Source organism: Magallana gigas, chromosome 6, assembly GCF_963853765.1.
Source record: "Magallana gigas chromosome 6, xbMagGiga1.1, whole genome shotgun sequence".
Classification (NCBI taxonomy): Eukaryota; Metazoa; Mollusca; class Bivalvia; order Ostreida; family Ostreidae; genus Magallana; species Magallana gigas.
Genome location: NC_088858.1, coordinates 19,888,913 through 19,909,037, shown reverse-complemented (window position 1 = coordinate 19,909,037; position 20,125 = coordinate 19,888,913). Strand labels below are relative to the sequence as shown.

Genomic DNA, 20,125 nt, shown 5'->3' with positions numbered 1-20,125 from the left:
TTTTTCTTTTTTTACGTAGAGAAGGAGGTACTGTTTATATAGGAAAATCTTTTTGCTGGTATTCGTTCATGGAGAGTTTTGATATAAATATTGTTGTTTTTTTTTTCTCCAATTTTAAGAGGCTTGGTCCAAGATTTTTTATGTAGGTAAATCTTCTATATAAAATTAAATTAATCAATTACTAAAAAACAAAGCGAAATTAAATAACGTTTTGAGATTGGGTCATTTCGATCGGGTTTGGTATGTAAATAATAAGAATTCTGAAATGAACTTAGACTGGATAGCCTGCCCTTGATTCCATACGCTGCCGCTAGGAAATTCAAGTTGATTACTTTCTTTCACTTCATCTCTTTCTCCGTCTTCTCCATTAATCTCTCTCTCTTTCTTTCTCTCTTCATGAACGGAAAAACCATACAAACATCGAGTTGAACCTGCGTTTAACTGTTCTAGTACATATATTTTTTCAATACAATTAAAATACATGTATAGAGAAAACTATCAAGCAAACGGGATTGAATGTGTAGGAAAATAAATAAATAGCTATAGGACATGCACAACAAATCTGTGCCAATATATCAATCATTTTCAAACTGATAGACATATTTTAATATTTTTGTAGCGAGTCGGTAAGAGTTCCACTGCAACATTCACATTCGAAATGTTCGCAAAATTTCATTCCGACAATTTTAATGAATCACACTAATTAGTGAACAGAATGAATCGAAGGTCGAGAAATATTTTACATTTGATAAAAACGGGGACGTATATACTAAGTATATACGTCCCTGATAAAAAGAAAGTCAAGAATAATGCATGGCTGCATTACCAAATATTATTGATTTTTTAATGTATATACATGTATTAATGACATATGCATATGTTTTTCATACGACAAACAATCATTCACTTCACTTTCCCTCAAACGGTTACACGCAGAGTTTTGTATAAAAAAAGAAAGAAAAAAAAAGGAGCTGGACCATTGTCACAATCTGAACACGAGCACGTTGATTAATGTATTTTTTTTATCTCTATAAATCATTTACTAATTACAAAATAACTTGCTCATTATTTCCTTTACTACTTTACTATAATATTTGGGGCTAGTGGAGGGAGGGGGGGGGGGGCTACATGTCCAAAGATGACTGGTGATCGTTGGCTCTACCTATACACGTGTATATATACACGTGTTAGTTTCTTGTATATTCTGTGTGAATTGAACGGTTTTTTTGTCGCTTTAAAAACAATAGACCTTTACCTACCTGTATATTGGGAGACGACCGTGAAGCACACCGTGTACACAACCCCCACCCCATCTCTCTCTCTCTCTCTCTCTCTCTCTCTCTCTCTCTCTCTCTCTCTCTCTCTCTCTCTCTCTCTCTCTCTCTCAAATGTTTTAGGTGACTAGAAAAAATAACAGTTATGAACGAGTAGATCTACGAAACAGTTTCAAAATACTATGCAGTCCACTTTTATTATTCCCGTTAATAGAGCAAGGTCGCTACATGCAACAGAATTATCAGAGTTTCTGACACCGAATTAAAACTTAATATATCTCATGTACACTTACACTGAACACTTAATCAAAATATATTACAAGCCATCAGTGTTTTAACAAGTCAAACTAAGTATAATTTCTATATACATTCATAACCGTAAACATTTAAACATGTGTGTTACTATCTTCGAGAAGCTGATAAAATACAGAAAAACAAAATTGTTTTTGTAAAGGAAAGTATAATTCATTATTATTTACGAAACAGACCAGATATATATTAACCAAGAAGATTGCCATGTCATTGAGTTGAATCATTTTACAACGTTAAACATTGAACCGGGTGCCTTTTTTTTTCTCCATTGAAAATTGAAACCAAAATATACCCGGTTACATTAGTTACACTGATATCATGCAATGTAAAATTTTGCTACAGTCTTATGAATGACGTATGTAATATTTGTTTTTAGAAACAACATCAGGAATTGAAGATTTACATATAGCTTGGTGAACTAGGCAGTGAAAGTCTTAGATCTAGACTTGAAAAAGAACAGGCTAACGTACTTGTGTAAGCATTATAGATTTTATAATTTTTTGTTCTCCAAAATTCATAATTTTAGTAAATTTATATGGAGAAAGAATATACGTTTAAAGCAAAGTGCCCGCACATTTCCGTATATAGTACAATGTTAGTAACTGTTTACATCATGAAAAACTTGGAGTAGATGTAAGAATTTTTCTTTGGCTTTGTAGATGATTTTCGATCACATACTTTTCATGAGCTGAATCTAGATGGGATTCGGGGGTGGGGGGGGGGGGGGGTTGGAGTTCCGCCCCCCGTGGAACAAATCAAATTTCTTAAATTTCCTCGATCCCCTCCCTTAACAAACCTGAATATACCCCTCAAAAATATTCTGGATGAACGGATGGTTTTTATTACGTTTTGATATAAATAATAATCTGATAGTTATTTGTTGAATCGTTTATTGGTTTAGTTAAATGATATCAAGATCACGCATTTTCGCGTCAGACGAAAAAGTTTTGATAATATTTAACAGTATACTTTTTTAAAACACAATAATTCTTATTGAATTCTTATTCATGTATACGAGGGTTATTAGAAAAGTTCGCACACAAGTTGACTTGTGAGCGGACTATTTACATGATACTAGCGAAAATTTTCAGATATAACTTTTATTTTCTAAGAAATATGAAACGATTTGTTTGTTTTAAATGCACCATAAAAAATATACAGCTTAATTATTTGATGAATATGCTTCACGTAGCATGTCAGTTTTCTTTTTTTTTTAAATTTTTTATATTTTGTACGCATTTTTCCTTATTAAGAAAATGTACCGTTGAAGTGCATAAAAATAAACGATATTTCATATGACATCACAATAACTTAGGAGGGTCATTTTATGAAAGTTTTAAGTTGAAGAATTTCTGACCGTTTCATCGCCGAACTTGGACGAACAACGCTTGAAAAATGAGTCAAAAACTTTGACGTCTGTTATATTTATGGACATCTTGGAGCACCGGGCCGTCATTTAATTTTGTTTGCACGCAGGAAAATCTCCGATGGAGACCAAAGGATTCCAATATGAATGCTACTATTTTTTTTTTTATAGGAAAAACGTTTACAACTTGAATCACAGAGGTTTAAAGATGGAAAAACTGTTTTTTTTAGCCCTTGAAGCACCCCCCTCCCCCCTACAGCCTGGATCTTGCACTTATAAATGATCTACGATATGCCACAAAAGGCATTATACAAAAGCTTGACAAATAATGGTATGAACGTGCATTTTATAAATCGGTTAAATGTCTTAAAAAGTGCGTGGAACTGAAAAATGTTTACTGTGAAAAAGAGTAACATGTTTGACTTTCAGTTGTTTGACGTCACCTGACTTCGTGGAAATATGAAATGTTGCTCCGTAAATCTAATTCACGCAAAGTAAAAACCGCTGTATCTTTTGGAAAAAATAAATTCATATGATTTTTTGCATACTTATTTTCAAATGGTAGTCATTTAATAAAACATCCTACAAAGTTCACAGTAATTTTGCCGTAAATCACTGTCCGCGAAGTTTTCTAACAACCCTCGTACAGTTGATTAAAAAAACCAAAAAACTAAGGTAATGAAAAAATCATATCCATTAATATAGGTAGGTATTCGACAAGGGTAATTTAAACGTACACATGTACATTCCTTCAGGCTTGTGTGTTTCGTATAGACTAGTTCTTAAATCTTCCACTGTATTATAATTTATCATAAAAGCCTCAGTGACAGGCATAATAAAAATTTTTTTATTAATATGATCATTTTTAAGTTAGAAAATATAAAACATTAAAATAACCCATCAGGTAAGCGACAGGTTGCTCTTTTCTCGGCGGGCGAATGCATTCTGCGGAGGAGTTGTGTACTTACCTGATTTTTACTTAGCTTGTGTTAATTAATGAATATAAAGTCAATTTTTTACTGCTATTAGATTTTATTTTGTTGGAGAAAATTAAAATTATCCATCAATTAAAAGGCGGGCATATAGATTTCTTCTGCTACCGTATGAATTCTACGTACGAGTTATCTACCTTTACCAACATCTTTGATTTTTCGTCGATAAATTCGTAGTAAAGGCTTATAAAAATATTTTGTTGTGTGAATTAATAGTATTTTATCCCTTTTAATCATAATCAATCATAATTATATCGATATATAGCCGCATTTGCCGTGGGACTTACGTGGGACTTACGTGGGACTTGTTTTCCCCGTGGAACTTGTTTTAGTATCAGCGCGTAATCAGTGACAGCGAACCAGTCTAAAATGAACTTTCGTTTTGATGAAAATTATCATGGCAACAACACATGTACAAGACCAGAATTTAACTCCTGAGGTATCATTATGTACCATTTGTTTAGAAAAATTTAAATCACCGGTGAGTTTACATTGTTCACACTCCTTTTGTCGAAATTGCCTATCAACATACATTAAATCGTCATGTGGGAACTGTGTCACACCCCTTGGATTCCCGTGTCCTCTGTGTCGCGTCTTCATTCCGGCACCAGGGAAAATAAATCAATATTCTGTCGATGAATGGGCGACACAACTTCCAGAAAACAAGTTCCTTACATCTGTGAAAGATGGTCGGTTAATATTGTGCAAACCATGCAAAGAAGACGGAGATGAGGCAAAGGCAAATGGCTGGTGCAAGGATTGTTCCGAGGCGCTTTGTCAAGAGTGTATAAAGTATCACAAAAAAAGTCGACCTTCTCGCCAGCATATAGTGATTTCTTTTACAGAATGGTCATCAGACCACCAGATGCAACCGCTTTCGGTGGAACTTTGTGAATCACACGATGGTCGTAAATTAGAATTTTTTTGTGAGAAACATTCTATCCCGTGCTGCTCTGTTTGTGCAACCATAGATCATAGCAATTGTACAAGTTTCTGCCAACTAGAGGAAGTTGATGGACACATCATAGCACCCGAAAAAATAAAAGTTCTGGAAAGTGAAATGAATAAATTTTGTTCAAAAGTAGAAAAAATAATTGTGGACGAAAAGACAAATATTAAATGTATTGATGAAGTGTCTGACAAATATACGAACGGAATTACGGAATTTACTACAAATGTAATTCAAGCTGTGAAAAAATGGAGAGAAGAACATTTAGATGAAGTCTCCAAATTATCGAAAGAAAGCAAGTTTAAACTGCAAACGGCCGCCGAATCTTTCGAGCAGAGGCTACTTTATCTAAAATATTGGAGAGAATCGTTGGTTAAGAATCTGTCAAACGAGAACACATCAAAAACAAAAAGGGTCCTATCTTACACAAAACTGAAAAATATTCATGAAAATCTTCAGAAATTGGGATTTACCAAATTAAAAATCTGTATTCAAACTAAGCCTTTAGACAATGTAAATCTATTAACGAATAGTTTGTCTACTCTTGCAAGGATGCCAGCAGGTGAGCATTTGAAACAGGTTGTGTTGCATGTTGATGAAATTGATTATACAAATGCTAAACTAAAACCTATTTCTTCATTTCATTTACAAGACGTCGCTATAAAAGGTGGCGATATTTTGAATGATGGAAACCTGTTTCTAGCAGCCAGTTACAAGTGTATTATTTGTAACATAAATGGAGAAGTTCTAAAGGAAATTAAGTTACCAGGATCACCTTGGGGTGTATGTACAAATGGTGAAAATGAAGTTCTTATAACACTCCCTTGTGAAAAGTCAATTTTGAAGTTTGATTCTGGTTCTTTTGAAATTAAAAAAACCGCCCCTATTGATTGTTACTGTTATGGGATAGCCACAACAGGAAATACGACAGTCATTGGTACATGTAAATCTGTAGAGATTTTCTATGATGACCTTGATGTAACCAAACGAAGAACACTGCTAAGCGACTTACATAGCACTGATGATGTTGCAATAGACGATGAAAAGAATGTGATATTTAGCAGTTATACACAACACTTTGTAAAAAAGTTAGACACATTGGGAAACGTTTTGTTTACGTACAGTCATGAAGAGCTAAAGTCACCGTATGGTTTAGCAGTTGACAAAGAAGGAAGGGTATTCGTAAACGGAAAGGAAAGTGATAATGTTCATATATTGGCAAGGAATGGCGAGCTTTTAAAGATCCTGAAAGGAGTTTCATCACCGACATGGATCAAATTCCAAAATGGTAGAAACAGATTATTTATTGGTAATTTATCCGGAAATGTAAAGATCTTTGACATTATTGAAGAATAATTCATGTTGTTTTAATTTAAGAGCATGTCTACGAAAAAACCATGCAAAAGGTGATGGGTGCAAGGTTTTCTGATCAACTTTATATTTTGTGTGTAACAGTGTGCATCTATGAGTTAATTTGCCACAATAGTTTTTTGATGTGGTTAGTCTAAACTAGGTTCTGCAGCTCTGTAACTAAAAATAGCATTTTGGCCCTTTTAAAAATAAAATTGTGCATAATTCACCAAATTCTTGTATAGAATTCTGACTTAAGTTTAAATATAAATTCAAAAAGTTGTTTAGAGTTAACAATAACAAGATACACTCTTGTAAATCATTTTGTGAGTATTCCAAATATTCTTTCTGTTAATTAAGTGGAGAGAGGTCACGAATCTGTCATGTTTCCAACTTTTTGTAAAATTGTAAAAACATACATGATTTAAATGCTTGAAAGTCAGAAAGTGACGCTTTAAATTCACTAAATCTGTTTTAAGTTATAAAAGAACATTCATCTTTACAATATATCAAAAATCTGTCTTTGGACTCTCAATAATATTGCAAATATGTTGTCCTAAAGTTGGACATTTTTCTGCTTTTAAAACTTTCCAGAATCTGTAGTTTAGCGTTAGATTTACATTGTCACATGCATATTATGGGAAAAATAACCCCGACATATTCGCGAGCCAAAAAATATTTTACTGAACTGAAGTGTTATTAAACTTATTTCAGGGTTTTTTAAAAAAAAAAATCAATGTCATTTTAAAACCCGAGAAATAAATTGAATCGGAGTAAACTTAACGATTTTTTTTAAAATGACTATCATCAATCTTTTCTTTATCAAGAGCTATGTTCGTCATTGATAAAAGCAATGTTTTGCATTTAGCAATGAACATGTGGTGAATTACTTTTATTTAAAAGGTGAAACTTTGTTAAAAAAAACTTGCAAAGTGAAATATTTTTTTTATTCTCAAAAGGGAACATGTTTTGTTCTTTTTTATAATTCTGTTCTTTATAATGCAAAATATCTGTGACTTGAATAATTGTAATAAAACATTTTTTGCAAAAGGGATGATTTCGAAAAATAGCTCCGTTATTATTTGGTGGCATGTGAATATAAATCAAAATACATACTTTATGATTTAAGAAAAATATATTGAAAATATCCAAAATAATGCATTGGTTATGGGTTTTTTTTTAATGTTGACAAAAAATTTGAATGATTTTGTGTTTAGATAGTTGAAGTTTTATAGTTAAACATAAAGCAATGTTATTACTTTCATTTGTGTACAAATAAAGCAAAGCATGAGATGTAATTAATTAAATTTTTATTCCAACATTGTGTTTCTTAATATTTAAGCCTGACAGACAATTTGATTTTCGTATAATTATATATTGCGCTCCTAAATGAGTTGTAATTATTGTTACGAACATTGAATTCTCATCCGTGCCTCACAATCACTAAAAACTAAGTGAAATAACGTATATAACGTCATCTATATATACATACAACACACGCTTTTCCCCATTCTTGCTACTTGAAAAAGAGATGAAATACAAACAATTTCTGTAATGGTCCCTACTAAAAATTGAAATTGAAAATTACTATTTTAGAATTGAATTAGGTGAGTCGTCCTGACTTTCCTAGTTTCAGCCACGCACATGGATTCATGAATAGAAATTTATGTCATAGATAATAAAAACAATGATTCTTACTCAACGTTCTCTAAAGTTTCATTTAGTTTGATATGGTTTAAACGTGAACCAAAGTTTCGTCGTAAGCTGATATGAAGGTGCTTACTTGAAGGACTAAAGGGTTTTATAACATGACCATCAAACTTCGTATTTCATTGGAGTATTTTTTTAACGTTTAAAATAATAAGACTTTTAATGAATTTTAAAATTTACAATTACACATCTACATCATGAACTTGTGTCTTGATTTACAAATGTATAGACTTGTCATATATTCCTTGGATTTCTGGCTTAAACAATAAAATTCTATTTTTGATGATTCATGAGGGATATGAATGTAGCGATGTTGCAGAAAAAAAAACATAACCCCCATTAGCGGGTTTTTAACGCGGATTTTCAAATTTGTCTTGCAATGATCGCCACCTTCATAACCCACTTGCATCATCAAAGGAAGCGATTTATTGTTTATACTTACGTCTTTTTTTTCTTTTCTTTACCTTTTGTTGGAAATTAATGAATTGTGCGTAAAAAGTAAGTACAAGGGTCAATCAATAATGCAAACACTTTTGTCATAGCTTTTTTACTTTACGTCATAATATCAGAAAACTGGTAGACTTATTTAGCAATAATTTCTAATAATTTAAGCTCAACAAATTAAAAATATCCCTTTATATCGACAATTTATTCAAAATTTGACACTGCAAAAATAAGGTCACGGTGCTCGGTGAAATATTTGTGTATGCGAACAATAAACCATATTATAGACTTTAAGTATCGGAAGTCATATTTCTAAAAATTGGGCCTAAAACCAAATAATATAAACTTTTACTATGACAGAAATCGTTTATTAAAGACATGTAGTCTTCTTTAAAATTGACTTAAAAAGATGACGTCGCCGGACGGCATGGAACAGCGAAACGTGATAAAAGTATGAGTGTAAATTAACTCTGAAAAACATCGATGAAAGCTGTGAGAATGCATGTTGATGCAAACAATATGTCGAGAGTTATAAAATTTTTGTTTAAATGTTGTACAATATTTAGGCGGTGGAAACTGTGAGTTGGACATCACAGAAGCCCGAAAAAAAATAGATCATCAGGAAATATTTTGTTGAATAGCTAATAAAGTTATCTTAAAGTTATCTCAAAGTCTTTCCCTATTTTGAACGAAGAAATACACATGTACACATGCAGTTACAAAAATAAAATCGTCTGAGAAATAACTTCTGATTCTCGGTCAATGAAATAAATGATATATAAAGTATGAAATATAGATTGTATAATTCAATAAACTGTACATTCCTCGTCATGACGTCAGGTTTACCCCTAACCGTGCTCAGTGGTTACAAAAAGTACTGATTTTAAAACAAGGTAACAAAAAAAACCTTTTTAACAAAACCTCTTCTACAAATGTAATGAAACTTCACATATCAATAAAATAAATGTTTGTGCATAAATTGGTGTGTTGGTTGCGACTTTCATGAAAACTATATGTCAGAGGGTTAAAATTTATTGTCAATGTACATCAGAACGTTAAATAAAAGAAATATCCAAGCCCGCTTATATGGGAATTAAAGTTTGACCACATCTTGATTTATATTTCTTGCAGTTTCTGATAATTTGTAGGTTGCTGAAGGTTTTGACTAATTGATAAACCGATTAGAACTTCATCGTGTGATTGCAGCCCTGTCAGTTTCTATATAAAGCTATAAATCTTACGAACAAGTGGAGAAATTACTTGGTTAATGTAAGTATAGTTTTACAGGTTTATTGATTTTTGTGTTCCTCTGAAATCATAAGGAAGAGAATGTTGTCTATCATACGGAGTTTGTATGTGCCAATTGGTTTTTGATCAAACATAAACCACCTATATAGCTGAATCTATATTATTTCAAATGGTCGTCATCTCCAATCATATAATAATGAAATAACATATACCAAAAGAAGTACATAATATTATATTCTGTTGTTGTTTTTTCTTTATGTATGACATTTGCACCTCTTCTAGGTTCTCTTACTTAAGAGAGAGATTTGTATTATCTGTTTTGCTTGATTCCAATCTTATTGTATACTTTGTCAATTATTTGTATATTTTATTGAAAGAAAGAAAAGAAATCAATAAATATTGTTTAAACTTAAAGATAAAATTAACAAGATTTACAATTATAAAATGGTGGAATTTCGGAAATGAATATATATATAAATTTTGACTTCATTTCTAATTTATAATATGCAACTTATTGTGTGTTCGTACTTTATTAAAAACTAAGATATCATGTAAAAATGAAATGGCATCTGTGCAAGCTACACTCTACAAAATCTCAGATGTCTTCTAATGTTCCAAGGTGCCTTCAATGGTCTGTATATAACTGTTCCCTCGTATATATGATGGTGTTGCCTCCAGGTCATGTTCTTGTGACATTGTACAGCGCCACCTGAATGTAAAAATGCTAATAAGAGTCATACTATCAATTGGTAGAAGACACAGTCCTACTATGGCACAGATGACGAGGATGTTCTCCAGGGAGTACCCAGTAACCCACATACCTTGTCCTTCTGTAACAGTGGCGTCGGAAACAAATTGAAAGTGGGGGGCTAGACTAATCATCAGAAATCTTGACAAGAATTTCCAAAATCATGAAAGTCCTAATCCGTGGGGGGAGGGTGAATATTTACTTGATAAATTAGGTTTTAACAACTGGTAACTATAGTTTACGAACCGCAAGCCGTTAACTATAGTTTTCATCTGTAAAACTACTGTAGACGTACTTTTGTCCGCGTGGTATTAATTTACGCTATGAACGCGGGCACAAATTTTCCGCGGAATTTTTTCCCAGTGTACTTAAAGGGACTTGGACACGATTTGACTTGAAATTTTCAAATTTTATTTTTCCATTTTCAATGTTTATACTGTTTATAATGCTATGTCAAAATTTGAAAGTCAAATATCAAATTATAAGCAAGATACAGAGTTCATAATTCTTCACAGGATGAATGACCATCTTTAAGTCCTCCTTAAAGATAGCTTAAAAGTGTTTAAAGGTAGCTTAAAGACGATCTTTAAGCCACCTTTAAGCTACCTTTAAGCTATATGTATTGCTTAAAGGTGGCTTAAAGAAAGCGTAAAGATGGCTTAAAGACTATCTTTAAGTCACCTTTAAGCCACCTTTAAGGACAACTTATAGGTCCTTAATGTCCAAACTTCTTTAAGCCACCTTTAAGCCACCTTTAAGCTACCTTTAAGCCACCTTTAAGCCATTAAAAAAAATTTAATTCAATGTTGTGCTTAATTTCCAACAAAATGTATTAACTTTATGAAAGAAAAGGTATTAAAACGGTTTTTGTTCTAGAAAGAAAAATGAAAAAAAAAACACAAAAAAAACCGGCCACGGCGAGAATTGAACCCGGGACCTTTAGTTTACTAGCATCACCACACATCCTCTGCGCCACGGCAACATACATATATACGAGCGTTTTTATGTCCTATATATCAGTGGATATTGAATCACTGTATTGAATGTGTTTACTTGAAAAGATTTTGACAAACCATTCAGTTTGTAACAATCAATTATATCTAATTTATAAATTACATGCATGCATGTATTTAGAATGAAATACGGAACTTGGTCTTCAGTGAACAAAAATATATTATACCTGAATGGTAACCGTTAGGTTCACTATAGTAGGCTTTCTGACATGTAGTTAATAAATTTAAACCGAGTAGATATACGTTCATCTTATTTATAGCTATAAAAATGTAAGAAAGAAAATGAAATCATTTCTTTTATTAAATGAATTGATACTATTAGGGTATTTGTTCAATTTCCCGCAATTTCCAGGTTTTCATGATCGCGGCGCCGTTCCAATATGTTTAAATATTTACATGTAATTGTATGTACATGATTTATAAACTTTCAATTCTATAACAAACAAAATTACCAATTACCGGTGACGTATTTACTGCATGTGGCAATTGCAAATGACTTGTACATACAATTGTATGATGTGCCAGGCCGGGTATATTTGACATATTTACCCTTATACATATATTTAAATAATCAACCCCTATTTATGATCACCGGTACATTAATTAATTAGCCTCAAGATTTTACTCTTACATACATGTATCGTTAATTTGTAGACGTAACATCTTTGAAACCCAGAGCTAGGAAATAATACTTTGAAAATGAATTACAAATGTAAATTAACTTTTATTCACTAGACTGATCGTATACTCGTACATACTAAAATTCAACGCCTTTAGAAACCCTGACGTGCACCTGGGCACACGACACACCTGTTGTGTATATCTTGTATATTCTGTGTTAGTTCCAGGGGTTTTCTTAAGTTGGACAAACAATAGACTTTAATTAGATATACACAAACATGCACCTGGGCACACGACACAACTGTTGTGTATATCTTGTATATTCTGTGTTAGTTCCAGGGGTTTTCTTAAGTTGTACAAACAAAAGACTCTAATTAGATATACACAAACGAACAAAACTATGTCTAGACAAACAAAGCAGTAATATCCTGCCCGATATAACAAAGGCAGTTGAGAGTCTTTTCATCTTTAACATGTATCTAGCAGATCTAGAGTTAGAAATAATGAAAATTGAAAAAAAAAATACAAACCTTAAACCGATTAACAAATTAAATCATGCATTTTTGGTTCATTATCTTTATTTTGTTTAATAACCGGATGAACTGAGAGAGAGAAAAAGAGAGAGAGAGAGAGAGAGAGAGAGAGAGAGAGAGAGAGAGAGAGAGAGAGATTTTTTCACCGATTAATTTATAATAGGAAACAAACATACTATAATTAGTTTTATGCACATACAGATACAGAGACTGCGCTCATCCCTACAATAATTTTGAAACCCCCAAAAAATTATAAAGAATTTATAACGGCAATCTGTGTCCATCGGAGCGGTGCTGCTGATAGCGATCTGTGTTTAATGGAGCCACGATTAAAACCGCCTGGAACACCCCCCCCCCTTCCTTGGAAATTATATTATCACTCGGATGACCCCCGTCCATCTCTAAAAAAGAGCTTTTGCATTTAATATATGTGTTTATTGTTCAGCTTGATCAATATTGACTTAAAGGCCACTTAAAGACAGTGTAAAGGCAGTGTAAAGAGAGCGTAAATGCCACTTAAAGATGCTTAAAGGTGGCTTAAAGAAGTTTGGACATTAAGGACCTATAAGCACTTGCTTAAAGGTGACTTAAAGGCGGCTTAAAGGTCGTATAGCCTTTAAGCTCCTTTAAGTCACCTTTAAGCCACCTTTAAGGACTTGCTTAAAGGTGGTTTTTCGTCCTGTGCTTTGTTTTGTAAACAAAGCTCAATATTGTCATTTTTTACATATGTGTTGTATTGGTGTAAGTTTCAATCAAATGTATCTTTCTTTAGTTGATAATAGTATTTATGAGGATATTGAATTAGTTTAAATTGTTTTTTACATGTCATTTTGTCTAAGAAATGGTAATTCTCTACATTACATTTTTTGTAAACAACTATAAGACTCGAGCTTTGTTTACATAACAACCAATTCTTACCTCTGTATTTCGCTTGTAACTTGACTTTAACATTCAATATTTTGGTCAATCATTTAAAATGCACCAGTTAACCATTTTAAACATAAAAAATAAAAATAAAATTTTTGATCGCAAATCGTGTCCAAGTCCCTTTAAAGTGCATTTTGGAATGAAATTTTAAAATTGCTTTATATGAATAAGGATAATTGGAAGTTACTACATTCTATACATGTAACACTTTGCATATTCGTGTACCCAGTGTATATCGTTTTTATCTATGCAAACTGTCAAATTTGTATTGAGAATTCACTTAATAAATAATTTAATCTCCTAAAGATTTGAATTTTCTGTCAATTTACTTGCATGAAATTTAAACTTCTCCCAGCTTGAGATAACGGCACGTGTCAGACGACAAATAGCCCCAAGCGGGTGTGTCTTTCAATGACCCAATTAACTATACGCTAAGACCCGTGTTTTTACTACAATTTTTAGACCCCTTTGTGCTCTGACTTTTAAGTGATAAAACTGATCAATTCAATTCAATTTATTCTCTCAAAACATTATCATACAATGGTACATGAGGTACAATAACATATTTGCATTAAATTGTGATATCAAGGGTCTAACAAATTATATATAAATTATAATACAACATAGTATTACATGTGTTAGTAAGCATAAGTAAGTAAGAGAGAAAAAAAAATAGTAATAATACAAAAAGTGGTAGAAAAAAAATAGAACATCATATAAAAATTTTATACAATGTTTTATTGGTGTTCAATACGCGGAGAGTAATAATAATAATAAATGCTAATATAGTTTAGGCTGGACAGCAGAATTGCTCTTGGATATTCAATATAAAAGAGTTTAATTAATTCAATGTTTTGATGTTCGTTGTCATCAGCAGTTCCCTAAATTTTAATGTACTTGGTTTTTGAAAATACTTGGTACATAGGAATTGCTTACGTAAAGTTAAGAAAAATTTACACTCAAGAATAAAATGGTATTCGTCCGCTAATTTACCACTATTACAGAGTGTGCAGCTTCTGTCATTTACAGGAATTCCATACTATCTACCGGTTTCAATCGGTAAACGGTGATTTGCTGTTCTGAATTTAATAAGTGGTTTCCAAAATTTTTTAGTAAGAATGCCTCAGTATTTTTCAAAACCAAACTTTTGTTTATAAATTTTATATATTTGACCTTTAGATGAATTATCAACTCATAATTTAAACTACATGTGAACCCATAAATTGACAGTTACTATTAATTAAAGATGTGGTGTTTCACAAGACGATTTTAGCCAGCGTCGTAACATCTTGACGGCTAACTAATGACTACCGATCAGTTCACAACCGATAATTACTGTTCACAGTGAACTGTTCTTACAATTTAAGTCCAAAGTTGAACAAATTCTCGGTAATGAAAGTAGCTCCGAACCAAATTTAATAATAATTATTCAAATAATTTTTTTTCATTCAAAGAATCCGCGTAAATTTTTACCCGCAGATTAAATTGATATTGTGATTCCGCGGAATTATGACCCCGTGGAAAAAAATACGTCTACAGTATATTTAACGGTAGTAAACTATATTTAACGAATGATAATCTAAGTTTACCTGTCTGCAAATAACGTTAACGATAGATTTTGCTGATAAATATACATTCACATCTGTAAACTATAATTTACATTCGTTTACTATTGTTTAGAGTTGTTAATCATAGTTTCACAATCGTAAAACTATATTTATTAAATAAACTATGTTTTGCAATCGCAAATGGTTGTTTTCAACGTTAATTATAATGTAGTAATTTGATCCCCCCTTTGTTATTTTATTTTTAGCATATCCTTTAATGTTGCAGATGTATTATAGATGTACATATGGAGAGAAATGTTTGTACTTATAACGGTATAGACTGATAATGAACCTTATTAACTTACTTTCGTATCATTCAATCATAGTTGACATGTGTTACATTCCTGCCTGTGTACTTTCGTTTTTGCACTTCCTGTGTGTATACGGAGTTTACCTTACTTTGTATGAAGAATTATGAAAAGTTCCGAATGTTCGTTTTATCGATTTCTCTGATTATGCGGGAAATATAAAGTCTTTGTAAAATAGTTCGAGAGTGTATACGAGATTTTTGGGAACATAACTAATATTTTACATGATAATGTTATGTGTTGTTTTGTTTTTTTTAAGACGAGAATCGACGAGATTTTTATAATAGAACTCTGTATGTAGATTTTCTGTAAGGATTTCTATTGATATCACGTGATTTATACAGACTCCTTGTTTTTCTGTGTAATTCTATGTTTCGCTCGTGCGATGTATGGAATTCTGTTTTTGGGGATATAAAAGCCAGAAAATTCTGTAACTCGCTCTTTTGGGGTTTTCTCTCATTCTGGAGACGACTTAAGTCAAGATTGACTTGAGATAATCATCTGGTGGCAGCGCTACTGGGAAAATGTACTTTCCCACTACAATACTTTTACACTTCTGAAACATAGATGATCGCGTAAATTATGGTTTACAAATGTTAAACATAGATTAACTATGTTAACTATAGTTTTCTGTCCGTAAACTATAGTTTACAACCGTTAAACCGAGTTTATCGACTGTGAAACTATGATTGTCTCATTTTTGTGAATTTGGCGTGCCATATAGGGTGGGTGGGCTACTATACCTTTAGTAGTATACTATACTTTGCAAAAAAAGCCTTTCGGGTAAGGCCCCCTCTAGCCCCCCCCCCCTCCCCCGCCTATGTGTAATCATAGATAGTTTAGGACTTAGAGCTAAAGCGGGGTGCAGTGTCATCAGCAGTGGTGGGTAATTAATTTTGGCATCAGGACGTAGCTAGTAAATCTGTAGAAGATAACAGGAATGGCTACCTAGCCAGAGTATACCGGGACCCCCTTCTCCAAATCGAATTAATGTAGAAAGGGTTAGACAGTGTTATTTTCGCCCCCATGTTTTTGGGACCATTTTACACTTGCAAACACTTTTCCCTCGTTTTGCCCAGGCACAGTAAAATAAAAATTGTTTTGATTTTGCTCAGTCCTAATTAAAGTCCATTGACAATGGAGCAAAAGGGTAAAAAATAAAACGGAACGAATGTTTCTCGGTATACAGTAGTTAGACTTTAAACTCTGTACCAATGAACCAGAATTCAACCGTTTTACTTTGTATTGTATTGTTTATTACAAAGAAATATACGATTATTAGGTTTAACATATATACTTCAGTAAATCACAATCTGAAATTAGTATGCAGGTGCACGTAGCAGTTTTATAGAGGTGTCCTTGCTTACTAAAATCATGTTTTCATATACTTACTTAATAGTCTGGTAAATTAACTCGCAATTAAAAGGATATCATCTCTTGATAAAGATATAAATATTTCGTCACTACGATGTAATCATGTTATGTAATTACAAGATCTCTTCTCGTTATACTAATTACTTTAAATTTTTCCCATAATGACATATATTTGCTTCACAAATTTTCAATTTCCGATATTTTTTGCACATTTTTCATTGAAAAGTCAACAAAATCTATTCGTAAATAGTATCAGTGACACAGATACTTTGGTAATTTTATCACTTGGATGGCGAGGAATAAGGAATAAAAATATGAAGCGACGTGACAACATTAGCAGGGCAATTTTTGATCGGGTTTGGTATGTAAAAAAACCATAAACTGCAACTTCGTACATAAAATGATAAATTCTCTGAAATGAACTTTCGTTTTGATTATCATGGCAACATCACACGTACAGGAACAGAACTTGACTTATGAGGTATCATTATGTTCTATATGTCTGGAAAAATTTAAATCACCAGTAAGTTTACATTGTTCCCACTCCTTCTGTCGGACTTGTCTCTCAACACACATCAAATCGTCAACTGGGGACTGTGACCCGCCTCTTGGATTTCCGTGTCCTCTATGCCGCGTCTTTATTCCGGCACCAGGGGAATTAAATCAATATTCCGTTGATGAATGGGCAACGAAATTTCCAGAAAACAAGTTTTTTACATCTGTAGCAGGTGTTTGTGTTATTTTGTGCAAACCATGCCAAGAAGACGAAGAAGAGGTGAAGGCAAAAAGCTGGTGCAAGGATTGTTCTGAAGCGCTTTGTGAGGATTGTACAAAGTATCACAAAAAATGTCGACCTTATCGCCAGCATATAATCATTTCTATCACCGAATGGTCAGACATTTCTCAAATTCAAGATACGCTAGAAATATGCGAGAGACACGGTGGTCGTAAATTTGAACTATTTTGTAGAAAACATTTTCTCCCATGCTGCTTAGTTTGTGTAACCACAGATCATAACAATTGTACAAATTTCTGTCAACTAGAGGAAATTGGTAAAAATTTCACAGAATCTAAAGAAGAAAAGGTTTTGCAGAGCGGAATGGAAAAATTCTGTTTGAAAGTAGAAAGCATCATTGAAAAAGAAAAAGCAAAAATAAACCATATTGACGACACAGCTGACACATTTACGAAAGAATTATCAGATGTTACAACTAATATAATTCAGGCTGTGAAAAAACTGGAGGAAAAACATTTAAATGACCTCTCTAAATTATCAAAGGAAAGCAAATCTAAGCTTCAAAAGTCTGTGGATTCATTCGAGCAAAGGCTTTTCTATCTTAACTATTGGAGAGAACTGTTGTCAAAGAATCTTTCGAATGCGAGAGCATCAGAAACCAAAAGGGCCTTATCATATATTAAACTGAAGAACATTCATGAACATCTCCAAAAACTGAAATATACAAAGTTAGACATTTGTATTAAAACAGAAGTATTAGATGATGTGAAAAAACTGATTGAATTACCTTGTCTTGCTGATGTATCTGCAGATGAAAATTTTGATCAAGTCGATTTAAATCTAAAGAATATTGATTACATACATGCTAATGTAAACAAAATATCTGAATTTACAATACAAGGTGCTGATATAAGAGGTGGTATTTTTATGAGTAGTGGTAACCTGTTCTTAGCTGACTTAAGGGGGAAGAGATGTATTCTTTGTGACACAAATGGAGTTATTTTACAAGAAGTGAAATTACGAGAAGCACCTTGGGACGTGTTTACAGAAGGGGAGGAGATTCTCGTAACGATTCCTTATAATAAAACGATTTTAAAGATAGACTCTACTTTGCTTGAAATCATAGACACTGTTCCTGTTGGTTGTAGCTGTTTTGGGATAGCTACATGTACGCCTCGAAACACATCCGTCATTGGTACTAGTAATTCTGTTGAAATCTTTGATAAAGGTTTTGATGTTACGAGACGAAGAATACTGTCAACTGGCCGTAGCTATTTTTATGGCGTAGTAATAGACGATGAAAACAATGTAATTTGTTGTAGTTATAACCAACACGTTGTCAAAAAACTAGACTTACAGGGAAATATTTTGTTCACCTATAATCACGAAAAGCTAACGTATCCATACAGATTAACCACAGACAATAATGGAAATATTTTCATAAACGGTTTTTCCAGTAACAACATCCATATTTTGTCAAGGGATGGCAAACTCCTTCGTATCGTGGAAGGAGTAACGAATCCAATGTGCATTAAATTCCAGAATGCCACACACAGATTTTTTGTAGGCAATTATAAAGGAAATATTAAAGTCTTCGAATTCAAGGAAAGTTAAATTTTGTCCCTCTCATTTGCTGATTATGTTTTCATGTATAATTGAACGATCTTCAAAAGTCAATGTTTAATGTGTCTCTAGTTTTCTCTATTTGTTTGTATTCTATAAGAATGTTTAGGGATTGACCATATCTATTGGAATTAAATAACGAAGTGATGACTTTAAATGATTGTAGCCAGTACTTATATTAAATGTATAAACTTCATAATTTTTGTTTTATTGTTTATATTAGGGGAAAAAATCCGAGTTTGAATTAAATACTTATGCTTTCATTTTCAGCAATAACTCGGATTTATTCACACATTTAAAAACGATGCATGATAAAAAGGGACAATTGTTACATGCACAGAGTGTTACAGATACAAATGTACATTTACTCAAAACCAATGTAATTAACAAAAAACTCAGCATTACTTAAAGTTAAATGTTTAAACAACATATCACTTTTTCCTGTCCAGGTGTGTCATTAACCCCAGTGACAACGGGATGAGCTTGACAGTGTGTTGTTTTAGGAGACATGTGATCCATTTTCAATGACAATGAACTTTATTATCATAACTGAATTTACAGTGTAGAGAAAATACTTATGTACAGTACGTACAAACTACAATATAATAGATGAAAATCATAAGTATAGACATGATGAAGGGATAACAGACAATAAGTTCAAGTTACCAAGAGAGCTAACTCTCTTCACTACTATAATACAATAATCCCATTATAGTATATAATAGTTTATAGACATTGGTAAGTTGGTTTATATTTGTGACATTAAACAGTGTTTTAAATTTTACAACATGAAATATTTTGGTAAACAAAATACCCTTGAACTGGATATTTACATTCTGTTCAATACATTTTAAAAGACAGTGAAATTCGACTCGTGTGCAGATAATTGTCTGATTAACGGTTTCTTTTCTAACAATGAAATAAAATTTGATTGTTCATAAGGTATACTTATTTTCATACATATATTCTGTACTAATTAATTATTTTTGT

General features: G+C 32.4%; 2 protein-coding genes across 2 annotated transcripts; both read left to right on the top strand.

Moving 5' to 3' along the window:
• The first annotated feature begins 4,320 nt into the window (after positions 1-4,320).
• LOC117689417 (E3 ubiquitin/ISG15 ligase TRIM25-like) lies at positions 4,321-7,905 on the top strand. Its single transcript, XM_034470447.2, has 2 exons — positions 4,321-5,455; positions 5,546-7,905. Exons 1-2 carry the CDS (start codon positions 4,330-4,332, stop codon positions 6,247-6,249), a joined length of 1,830 nt encoding a protein of 609 aa, XP_034326338.2. The 5' UTR covers positions 4,321-4,329; the 3' UTR covers positions 6,250-7,905.
• A 9,235-nt stretch (positions 7,906-17,140) lies between these two features.
• LOC109621066 (E3 ubiquitin-protein ligase TRIM71) lies at positions 17,141-19,540 on the top strand. The gene has a single exon (XM_020074809.3). The coding sequence runs from the start codon at positions 17,216-17,218 to the stop codon at positions 19,124-19,126; it is 1,911 nt and encodes a 636-aa protein (XP_019930368.3). The 5' UTR covers positions 17,141-17,215; the 3' UTR covers positions 19,127-19,540.
• Positions 19,541-20,125: the final 585 nt, after the last annotated feature.